Raw genomic sequence first — 12400 nt, 5'->3', positions numbered from 1 at the left:
CCCATCCCCTGAGGTGGAGGCGCTGAGGCCCACATTCTCTGTAGCCTGGAAGGAGGATAAGATTAAGTATCGGGGGATTGTGATCACAGCAGACAAAAAGTTTGGACACAAGTTTTTGAAAGAAATTATAGACCGATCCTCACGGCACTAGAAGCCAATATTGATAGATGGAAGACTCTACCATTTTCCTGGATTGGAAGGGTAAACATGGTCAAAATGAACTCTCTCACCCACATAATGACCATAGAAAGAATAGAAGTAGAAAGGCACTTCTCAGAAGTGGAAATATCCACAATAATAACCCCCTTTAGATATACAGAATGGTACCTAATGGAGGAACTGAGGGAAACATTGGGCAGGCTAACGGTGAGCAGAGAGTAAGCAAGGAGCAGAGAACCCCAACCATAAGGAAAAATGTCCTCTGGTCTGTCTCTTGTTGCCAATGTACCCACTTCACATACCCTCTCCTCAATCCCCACCACCACCACCACCACTGGACCCTAAGAAAGAGACCAAGGACATTATGAGTCAAGCCTGTCCTGAAACTTCCTCCTCATAGAAAGGACTAGAAGCTACTGCTTCGGCCACCAAATAAAAAAGAATGTAGAAACCAAGAAAAGAAACAAAGGACAATGTCAAGAATATAGTGCACGATTCATCACCAGAGACGTTTGTCCAAGGAAGTTGTAATTTTCTGGGTGATTGATCCTGCGAGATCAGTATGTAAATTGATGCTTCTCATTTGAAAAAAAAAAGAACTCTCTATCCAGGTTTCTGTATATTCTGCAGACAGTACCCATAAAACTTAGTGGGACATTCTTAATGCAAAGCAGGAAATCCATGATGAGGTTTATTTGGGGAGGTCACAAGCCTAGACAAAACTGGAAGGCTCTCACTAGCCCTATGGAAGCTGGAGGCATGGATTTATCAATTTTTTTGTTATATTACAGAGCCTCCTGGACTAAATGCATACTAGATGTGTTCCACGGTAGGGCTCATAAATTGTGGGTTGAGGCTGAACAGGACTTAGTTTTATACTAGGGGCTCGGGCTCCACTGGCGACCAGGTAGGGAGAGACATAGGAACCTAGGGCTATCACCTTTCCTTGACAACTTGATGGGGTAGGTCAGGCCAACAAATTAGGGTTGATCACCAGCCTGTGTCCTCTTACTTTATTGGTGGTCAACCCAGATGTCCCGACCTTTTTCCGAGGCACCTTCTTGATGGCTAGAATAACAGACCCAGTCCCTCAGGTACATGACTTTGTTGCGGGTCCTGGTATTAAGTACTGACAGTTGATATTATATGGGCAGTACCCCCCAACCAAAGCGTGGTATCAGTATCTACAACTTTTTCACTATTTTAGATCCCTTGGTAACATCCAAATCAACCGGGCACCCTATAACTTATTTTGGGGAATCTGTACTCACCCATCAACCCTGATAGGTCGTAGCCTGCTTAGTGAACCCCAGTGCATGTCGAACAACAAACCTTGGTCCCCTCCCCCTCTTCTACCCCACTCCTCTCTTTTTCCTTGTCTTTCATACATCCTCATACTTTTTCTTCTTCTCCCTTTCACTTTCTCCAATATAGGAGTTTCTAGTTTTATGTTGTAAGTTAAAGACAAAGTAACTGGCTGCATAGTCAATGTATTATAGATTATACCACAATAGAAACAGTCTGTACTACAGTCATGTATTATTGTAATTTTATGAATCTATATATACAGTGTTTAAAGAAAATTCAGCTTCAATAAAATTCTTTTTGAACCACAGATGTTGCCCTTGGACACATTTCAACCTAGAACTCCAATATTGCTAGATATCAGTGTTAACAAATGTGTCCAAGGGCAACTTCTGAATGATGCAATTTTCTTTGCATTTATTCTTCCTGTTCTTCTTCTCCTCTGAAATGTAAAGAAGGGGTGTGGTGGCTCGTAGTTAGCACTGCTGTCTTACTGTGCTGAAGATCTAAGTTAAAATCTGACCATGGGCAACATCTGGATAAGGTTTTTCAAAGTCCTTGCAGATGTTGTCCTTGATTAGATTTGAACCTAGTACCCCAGCTATGAGCCACATTCATTGAAGACAATGCACACAAAGGAATACCTTTCAGGGATTTTTGCTAAAAATCGGGTTGCGATGACATGGCACGATTTTGCAAAGATTGGTCTATTTTATCGATCGGCGATCATGACAAGCAGCCTTAAGTTTACTAATTATACACTGTACATGTACGAGGTTTTACTTAAAGGTAAATGCTTTATTTAGACATGTTTAACTTTTATTTTACACAGAGAAAGCAAGATCCCACTCAGTATTACCACAATGAGAACTTGACTGTGCTTATGAGAGATCTGTTTGGTGCTGGAATGGAGACCTCATCAACCACACTGAAATGGGCTCTGCTGCTAATGGCAAAATACCCAGAAATACAAAGTAAGACAAACTGTACACACTTTAACTTGGCTTTTAATTATATCCAACAATGACGACCCCTGTTCATATGCCCTTTTAGGGCATAGGAGGTTCCAATTCTTCCTCTGGTGGACCTGTCCTATCCATGCATTACATAGATGGCCAACCATTCATGAAATGGTTGGCATGTAATGTTATATTTGGCCACTGAAGTGGAAAAATATGGACAGATTTGGCTTGTCTCCTATTTCGAGGCTGTCTCAACAGATCACTCCATCTCCCACTATCCAAACTTTCAAAAGCAACCTGAAAACTCCCCGCTTCAAAAAAATATACCTGTCTCTGTTACACAGCTGTATAAACAGCTTGTTTTGTCACTCCCTGTCTCTTTCCCTCATTGTTTAGTTTTTTCTTCACTATTCAATTAAGCGTTATGTGCTTCAATACCAGACATGTTCTATGGCCAAGAGTGGTGCTGTTTCTGATAAAAAGCTAACTTTTTTGCCTATTTTCAGGAAACCTCTTTATATGATGCCCTTAACTATAAACAATATTCTCATTAATTAAACTATAATCATAACTTTCTCTTGATAGAAAAAGTGCAAAATGAAATTGATAAAGTGATTGGATTGTCTCAACCACAAATGGAGCACAGGAAACAAATGGCATATACTCATGCTGTAATTCACGAAATTCAACGACTTGGGGATATTGCACCGACTACTATAGCACATGCAGCTTCTCAAGATGTTACATTCAGAGGTTATTTTATTCCAAAGGTAAGCACCACAAGCCATTAAAAAGGTTGTCCAGTTCTAAACTATTAATGACCTGTCCTCAATAAATGTCATAAATGGGACCCCCACCGATCTGCTGTTTTCTAGACCAGTGTATTTGTAAACTGAGCTGATTTTTGCAGGAAGCAGACAGCTCCATTCTCACTGCAGTGGCTAGGTTTGGTATTGCGGAAAAGTCGAGAGGCGACTACTCCCTACTAATCCTCCTTGAATTCTTTGCTGCATTTGACACTGTCGACCATGACCTCCTTCTCATTATGCTCTGCTCTATTGGCCTAAAGGACACTGTTCTCACTTGGTTCTCCTTCTACCTCTCTGACATCTCTTTCAGCTTCTCCATTGCTGGTTCTATCTCCTCTCCACTTCCTCTTGCTGTCGGGGTACTTCAGGGCTTGGTACTTGGTACCCATATCTTCTCTATCTACACCGCCTCAATTGGACAAACATTCCTCAAATTTGGCCTCCATTGCCATCTCTACACCGATGACACCCAACTATACACGTCTTCCCGTCAAATCTCCGAACCATTCTTTCTAAATATCACGGACTGTCTGTCCGTTGTCTCTAACACTATGTCCTCCCTTTTTCTCAAGCTTTACCTCTCTAAAACTGACCTTCTCATCTTCCCACCTTCCAACTGACCTCCCCATAACATCTCCATTCCAGTGTCAGGCACCATCATAACCCCCAGACAGCACGCCCGCTGCCTTGGTGTCACACTGGGCTCTGACCACGCTTTTACCCCCCACATCCAATCTCTGGCCCAAACATGCCATATGCACATCAGAAATATTGCTAAAATCCGTCCATTCCAACACCATGGACACGTTAAAGACACTAGTGGTCACCCTCATCCACTCCCAACTCGACTACTGCAACTCGCTATTCATTGGCCTTCTCTGCACCAGACTCGCTCCCCTCTATTCTAAACTAAATGCAGCAGCTAGGCTTATTTTTGTCTCCAGCCATTACTCAGACACTTCTGCACTATGCCAGTCACTGCATTGGCTGCCCATCAACTGCCGAACTAAATTTAAACTCCTAACCCTCACCCACAAAGCGCTCCATGGTGCTGCACCACCGTACATTGCCTCCTTCCTGTCTGTACACCACCCAGCCCGCACAGTCCGATCCACTAACACACTCAGACTAAGCACCTCTCTAATACGAACCTCACGTGCTTGCCTACTTTACCAGACTTCACCAGAGCAGCACCCATCCTCTGGAATACTTAGACATACAAATTAAGAGGAAACAGGAATGAGTAGGTTTCACATGTTTTTAATTATACTTGCGTTTTAAGGAGCCTAGACGCTCCATTACTCAGTGGGTGACCAAGGCCTTACGGCCGAAATGCGTCCCTTTTGGTAACCTATGAAGCTGTAACACTGTATTAATAAAGGCTACAGGTTTCTATACCGCTGGTAGAATCTCTTTTTTGTTGGACATCCTCTGAAATGGTCTACCCCAAGGCATCTGGACAATTCCAGATGCACAAAATTTCAGATGCACCTCTTCAGGGAGGCATACCAAATCTCCTGACGTAGTCCCCCTGCCCCTCCCTATGGCTCCCCATACCTTCCACCCTGCCTATCGCACACGACCTCTACCCCTGCACCTCCTTACCACCCCCACGCCATTTACTTTCTAATAACTGATTTCCACATGTAATTCTCGTATTGCCTGTGTTCCCCCATTCCCCATCCCCCCTCTTGCACCTCTTGTACCACCCCTACCCCGTTTGTTTCAAACTGATTGTATATAGAATAGAATGTGATTGTTCTCAGCAAGAGAAACGACGTAATCTTGTAGATATGATACCTTTTAATGGCTAACAAAAATACATGATGTAATAATAGCGAGCTTCCGAACCGACGCAGGGTTCTTCTTCAGGCTTAAATGGATTGGATCTGAAGAGGCATGCATATTTATACACACTTATAACATACATACTTATGACAAGGCACAGATATGGATGTGATTGGTTCTCACTTAAAAGGAATTCTGCAACAGCAAACAAACTTTTTTTGTCTAGGCACTGATAGCGAAGTGAAAGTTTTATGGTCCCTAAATTACTGTTGGAGGGGGGAGGTCAGTAGGCTTGAATTGCTACAAGATATACACAAACATTTTTAGCTAAACACTGATAAGGGAGTGAAAGTTTATGGTCCCTGAATTACTGTTGATGGGGGTCTTATCAACAGTAATTCAGGGACCATAAACTTTCACTCCCTTATCAGTGTTTAGCTAAAAATGTTTGTGTATATCCTGTAGCAATTCAAGACTGCTGACCTCCCCCCCTCCAACAGTAATTTAGGGACCATAAAACTTTCACTTCGCTATCAGTGCCTAGACAAAAAAAAGTTTGTTTGCTGTTGCAGAATTCCTTTTAAGTGCGAACCAATCACATCCATATCTGTGCCTTGTCATAAGTATGTATGTTATAAGTGTGTATAAATATGCATGCCTCTTCAGATCCAATCCATTTAAGCCTGAAGAAGAACCCTGCGTCGGTTCGGAAGCTCGCTATAATTACATCATGTATTTTTGTTAGCCATTAAAAGGTATCATATCTACAAGATGACGTCGTTTCTCTTGCTGAGAACAATCATATTTTGCTCTACTGGCTAACACGGTACCAGATCTTTGTTTTCATTATAGAATAGAATAGAATAGAATGGTAGAGTTGGAAGCGACCTCCAGGGTCATCGGGTCCAACCCCCTGCTCAGTGCAGGATTTACTAAATCATCCCAGACAGATATTTGTCCAGATATTATATCACATGTAATTGTTGTATTGTCTGTATTTGTCTGATGCTTGAAAGTGCTGCGGAATAAGTTGGCGCTATACAAAGATTATTATTATTATCACTATTACAGGTAAAGTTCCCAGCCGCGATCAGCAGCCAGACTAATTGTGTCGGTTGCAGAGGAGTGTCAGATGTAAGAAGCAGCTGGCACCCGTATCATATGGAGCAGAATCGGCTCTGATCTCCCTGCACACAAACCCCAAAGACACACCATTTAACTGGACATCCTGTATCGATAAGGGGTAAATTTACCCAAAACAGCGGTACACATATGGTTGTGGCTACACGTTGCTCATTAACACTCTAGGGGACCTGCTGCAAATAGTAGAGTACAGTGTTTGGCTATCTTCTGTGGTCCTATAGAATTTAAAAAGGAGCAGCAATGAACATATTTGACTGCTGCATCATTCATACTAGGAGAACGGGTTAAACCCTCACTGACCAGACACTCTTCACCTATCCTGTGGTGATACAGTAAGTTGTTGTTCTGAGATGATGTCTTTTAAAGCATATTTCCAGTCTGAACCAGAATGCAGAAATCGTAGTGTGAAACAAAGGAAAAAGATTTGTTATATCAACTATAATCAAACTTAAAGGGGTTGTCTCGTGAAACCAAGTGGGGTTATACACTTCCGTATGGCCATATTAATGCACTTTGTAATATACATCGTGCATTAAATATGAGCCATACAGAAGTTATTCCACTTACCTGCTCCATTGCTAGCGTCCTCGTCTCCATGGTTCCGTCTAAATTTGCTGGCAGCTTGCTTTTTTAGACGCGCTTGCGCAGTCCGGTCTTCTCCTTTCAGCACGAGCCGCTTCAGTGTGCTCCCCGCTACAGCTCTTCTGCGCATGCGCAGACGAGCTGTCACTGCTCGGGAGCGCGCTGGAGCGGCCATTCTGTACCATCCTCTGTTAGAGGAAGGTGCAGAAACTGGAGCTGCCCAGCGGAGAAGCCCAGCCCAGCAGCCCCGAGAAGCCGCCCAGGTAAGTGATGGGTCGGGGGGTGATCTTCTCTAACAGGTGAAGGCCCCGGAACCTAGCGCTGGGCTCCGGGGCCTAGCGCTGGGCTCCGGGGCCTTCACCTGGGCTCCGGAACCTAGCGCTGGGCTCCGGGGCCTTCGTCTGTTGTCAGGGTCTAGCGCTGGGGAGCCGGGAGCGTAGCGCTGGGGAGCCGGGAGCGTAGCGCTGGGGAGCCGGGAGCGTAGCGCTGGGGAGCCGGGAGCGTAGCGCTGGGGAGCCGGGAGCGTAGCGCTGGGGAGCCGGGGGCTAGCGCCGGTTACCTGCTGCCTGGCGGTGGGTGACTGGTCGGCAGCTGCGGGGCGTCTGGTTGCCATGGAGACACAGCTGGTAGCGTCTCGGGAGCGCGCACGTCGGGCTGCAGCATGCGACGGGAAAAGAGCTGGCGGCCATCTTGGGGAAACTTTTATAAGTTGCTGAAACGCTGGAACGGTAAGTACAAACCAGCTAGAAAAGTCATTTACAGGGGGGCTTAGTAATGTATGCTTAATTAGGGGGACTGGGCAAAAAAAAAAATTCACTGCTTCCTCGAGACATCTCCTTTAATACAAACCTAAAACCTTACTACCTGTAACCCATATAACATATCGTATTTTGAATAATGTTTGTTTTCTCCCACTCCCAGGGAACTCCTATCATTCCTGTGCTGCATTCTATACACAAAGACAAAGACTACTTTGAGAAACCCGATGAGTTTTATCCAGAACACTTTCTTGACTCAGAAGGAAATTTCAAAAAGAACAAGGCCTTCATACCCTTCTCAATAGGTAACATTCATAACTAATAACTGTACTGTAGGAGGGGACAATAGATTTCTAAGCATACAGACGGGAGTCCTCCATATAGATTTAAAAGTGCCTTCTTAGTCCAGAGAACTCAGCATTTTCTTGCATTTTACAGCTTTTTCGTTGTAATGTGTAATGGTGTAGTACTTTATTTGCCCTGCAGTGGCACTGCAAGAATATTGAACATTTACTCGCAGATCCTCCATTAAATTACAGCTGATTACTAGTGGCGCCAACAAAAAGACATCTTGGATGAGCTATAGGTATTTGTCAGGTATCACCCCTTCAAATAAGAAAGGGATTGTCCAAAGTGACAAGATATCCCACCCAAGGATATTAAATGGAACTTGAAAAGTCACCCTCATAGCTCAGAACACTTTTCCTAGCATGAGTTTGCAAAAATGGCCAGACCTGAAGATACACAACTGGCAAGCTTCTCTTCAGGATCTGAATTATGACTACGAAACATCAGAGATTTTATGTATACATGATTACTGATTACATCCCTCTATATATTGTTTCATAAGGACTGTTGAAAGTGAAAACTCTAGTGCAGAGTGTACCTGTGCCATTTCTGTTCTTTCCTCTTTTGGGTAGGAATAGAACAAGTGCTGGACCCTCCTTATCTGGGATAGGAGTTGAAGAGCTAGGGTCAGAAATTGTACAACAGTTGCCAGGTAAAAAAAATCACAAGGGCAATGCAGAAATGCACAAGTGAAATCTGGGAATGAAACCAAGATCAGTTAAGATTCAGGATCCGAATTAGTAGTTTGAGGAACAAGAGCCAAGAAAAGGAATGAACCACAATCGTCAAGCAAGGGAAGGCAAGTTAATTCCCTGGTAAATAGGTCACAGACTTAGCTTCACTGGCAGGCACAAGAGAAGAAGTGCCATGGAGAAAAAAAGAGCGCTATGGTTGGATCCAGCAGGGCTGCAGCAGAAGACAGCATCAGTCAAAGAAACATTATGTTGCAAGAGCCACTGCCACTTGCTAGGAGTCATTTTGGTAGCTAGTTGAGGTGATTAGAACTTTGATTTAGAACTGGTGCCCAGACCCAGATATGTAAACTGCACCTCTAATTCCTGGCATCTGGAGAAGCCCCTTTTAAAGGTATTGTCCCACAATCAACATTTTTACCACTTATGCACAAAACAGGTGATAAATATCAGTTCAGTAAAAATGAGTTTGAATGGAGCAGTGGTAGAGCATGCATGTTGCCACTACATTCAAAGTATGTGGAACTGAAGAAGGTAGCCAAATACAGCTACTTAAATGGAGCAGCAACTTGTCTTTTCATCTGCCCCTCAACTAATCTTTGTGGTTATGCACAGAAGAGTAATGGGGAGCCTGGGACCATTGTTCTAAAGATCAGCGGATTAGCCCCCTGTGATCAGACACTTAACATCTGCACTTTGGTAAATCAATTATGGAAAAACCCCTTTGAGTAACAAGATGACTTTACAGTAATTGGTGGACATAAGTGTGGTACTTTTATGGAATGCCCAGTGTAAATGAGGACCCACAAAACCGTAAGGGGTCATATGCACCTGCGGTGTCCGAGCAAAGCGCAGTCCCTTATGGGGAAGACCATGGGGTAAAACAAGATGAATGTCAACAGTGGCTCCACAGTCCCTCCCCGCAATGGCTGAATAGGGCCTAGCTTGGTTGCCCACAGTGGCAATGTTAAACTAACGATGAGGGCGTTTGTTAATGATGTGTCACATGATGCCTGTACCTTTGGGGGGGGCGGGGGTGAGCCTGGATTGATGGTAAAGAAATAATTGAGACAAGTCCACGTAGCTTTTGCGGTAGACCAAAGGTACACAGTTTACTCAATGCTTATAGAACAAATGAGCAGATACAGTTCACTGTTTACAGATTTCAGTTAGCATTCTCTTTAACAATTACTCCAGAAACACGAATAGCACATTTCCTTCCCTTCAATGCTCTCTCTCTCTTTCGATTTTACTAAAAATGAACCCGCCAGTCTCCGTTATCTGTGGACTAAGATCCAACCACTTGTACTTTCGCTGACTCGAGATTCCCTGGGGCCACTGTTGTGGTGACTGTAATTTGATCTTCTCTTCCACTCCATGCTTATTCTGGTTGTTTTCCTCCCAACTTCAACTCTGATAACTTGATAATTCCTCCTCACTCGTCCATCTTTCGATGATATCTCAACCTGACTCCTTTACTTCCTGTCGTTTTCCCGCACTTCTCCTCCAGACTCTGACTCACTTATTGCCTCACCCTGTTCAATTTCCCGGGCTTCTCACAATGCCTGCCCCATGACCAATCAGGGAAATTACTGACAAACAGCCAATCCAAAGCAAGCTGTTGCCGGGCAGAATAGCTTTAACCCATGAATTAGGGGAAAGATAGGGTCTCTTTCCTGTACCATACATTCTATCTCTCCAGAGGAGCTCATAGACAGGTAATAAAGACTTGTGAGTATCTGACTACCCTATAGTACCCTCCGGGTCACTACACACCCCATAAATACCCAAGCATTACTGAAATGTAGCACTCTTACTGAGTAGCATTTTATATTCTTTTCATTACTTGTATTTATTGACGTTATTGTTTTTTCATTGTTTTAGGTAGAAGAAGTTGTGCTGGTGAGACCTTGGCTAAAATGGAGCTGTTTCTATTTTTCACATGTCTTTTACAACAGCTCACATTTAAGGCCCCTCCAGGAGCTAAACTGGACCTTACCCCTGCATTGGGGTCTACAAATTCTCCAAAACCTTTTGAAATCTGTGCCATACCCCGCAGCTAGGACATAGGGAGGCCGATCTTTTGCGGAAAATGCTGTTAACTCTTTACTGGTCACAAGGACATAAAAAGTAAAATGATTAAAACACTTGTATAAACTGCTATGGAGAGAGCAGAGCTCATGATTCCCCTGCTCTCTTCTTCTTTTTATGTTCTCTGTCCCATTGATTCACACAATGGTTGTAACAAGACCCATTGACTCCTAGTAGGTAGAGATCTGAGAGGGGGGGGGGGGGGGGTTGACATCTATCAGACATTTGACATGTCCTACTGATGTGTCATAAAGATCTACTGTTGGAATACACTTTTAATATTAACCAATACATGATTGGTCTTTTTTTTTTATATGTTTTGACTTTATGTTAAGCATTGTGGATGTTATAATTTGTTGTGTATCCCTACCTTAGAGCTCATCCATGGTTGCATTTTTTTTTGTGCACGCAAATACGCAATGCCCATTGCGCAAATGCGCACGTAAATGTGCTTACCCTCGTGTGACACCAGACTTATTCAATGAGTTCATATTCAATGAGTTAAAAGTATGGACTGAATATGGACAGAAAATATGCCCAATATGAGCCCTTCATTCAAACGCATATGTGAATGAAGCCTTAGCCTCCAATCACATGGGCTGTTTAGTTGTAACAAAAAAAAAAGCATCAAAAAGTGCATTTGCAAAACTGCGTGCGTTTTTGCCACATTTTACCACCAACATAGTAAAAATACACATTGTTTCACCAATGCACTTTTTAGTGCAGTTTTTACCACAACCAAACTACCTTGTGTGAATGGAGCCCTAAAAATAATCATAATAATAATAAAAATAATCTTTATTTGTATAGCGCCAACTTGGCTAACTTCACATGGGCAAGCACAATAGTGCACCGCCATCATTTGAATTCCCCGCAGATTCAAGGTGTTTTTATATCAAACCGCCTCGCATCACTTCAGAGATGTAGCAATCCTCTGCCTTGGCTTTCAGCCATGGTGGAGGACTGCAGAGTTTCTACTATTGTTTTCAATGGGAGACTTCGCATCGCATCGTGTGCACCTAGCATGTGGTGCCATGCTGCCACCAGCCCCATTGAAAACAATGGGAGATGCGATACGAGAGCACGCACAAGGTAGATCATGCCTGCATATGTTTCCTGCATCACATCACATTGCCATGGTCGTGTGAAAGAGGCCTACTGTATATGACTCTTCTCAACATTTCTTGTTTTTGCGCAGCTTCACATGGGGGAAACTGCGTGTTTTTGCATATGGAAAAATCCTGTGTGCAATACGCGGAGAATAGAACCCACTGATTTGCGCGGTTCTCATGGGCGCAAAAATTAAGACATGCATAGAGGTCAATGGGAGGTGCAAATGTGCACATAAATACATGCAGGTATGCGCATAATGCTGCACAAACCCAAGCGCAGCGGCATCTGCTTTGGCTTAAACACTCACATGGGCGTTTTGTTTCTGCAAAACCGTAAAAAATTGAACATGTTTATTTCAATGGGTTCACTCTTAATCAGCGTTTTTGCACCCACATTTTCATCAGGTGAGAAAATACATGATATGCTCTGTTTTTGTGCACTTTTATGCATCTGAGGCTTACTATGGGTCTATGGGGGGTGAAAATACGCTCCCCATCTGCACAAAATCGGACATGTAGTTGCATGATTTTGCTATGTTAATTGCTAACATCAAAGACTAATTAGGCTGCTAAGCTGGTTTAATATTGGTGTGGTTGTGTCCCGTTCCGATCTGGATGGGTCTGGCAAAAAAAAATTACACCCAGCTGCGA

The 12400-nt window shown here is 43.4% G+C and overlaps 1 protein-coding gene across 1 annotated transcript in view; it reads left to right on the top strand.

Moving 5' to 3' along the window:
• LOC136620775 (cytochrome P450 2F2-like) overlaps window positions 1-10821 on the top strand; it is a 46304-nt gene extending 35483 nt beyond the window's left edge. The window contains exons 7-10 of the mRNA XM_066595762.1: window positions 2297-2438; window positions 3012-3196; window positions 7670-7811; window positions 10431-10821. Of these exons, the coding sequence (XP_066451859.1) occupies window positions 2297-2438; window positions 3012-3196; window positions 7670-7811; window positions 10431-10609 (648 nt within the window). The 3' untranslated portion in view covers window positions 10610-10821. The remainder of the gene's footprint in view (window positions 1-2296; window positions 2439-3011; window positions 3197-7669; window positions 7812-10430) is intronic.
• Window positions 10822-12400: the final 1579 nt, after the last annotated feature.

This window comes from Eleutherodactylus coqui, chromosome 1 (genome assembly GCF_035609145.1).
Source record: "Eleutherodactylus coqui strain aEleCoq1 chromosome 1, aEleCoq1.hap1, whole genome shotgun sequence".
Taxonomy (NCBI): Eukaryota; Metazoa; Chordata; class Amphibia; order Anura; family Eleutherodactylidae; genus Eleutherodactylus; species Eleutherodactylus coqui.
Note: the sequence above shows the minus strand (reverse complement) of the source record. Positions and strands in the feature narration are given on the sequence as shown.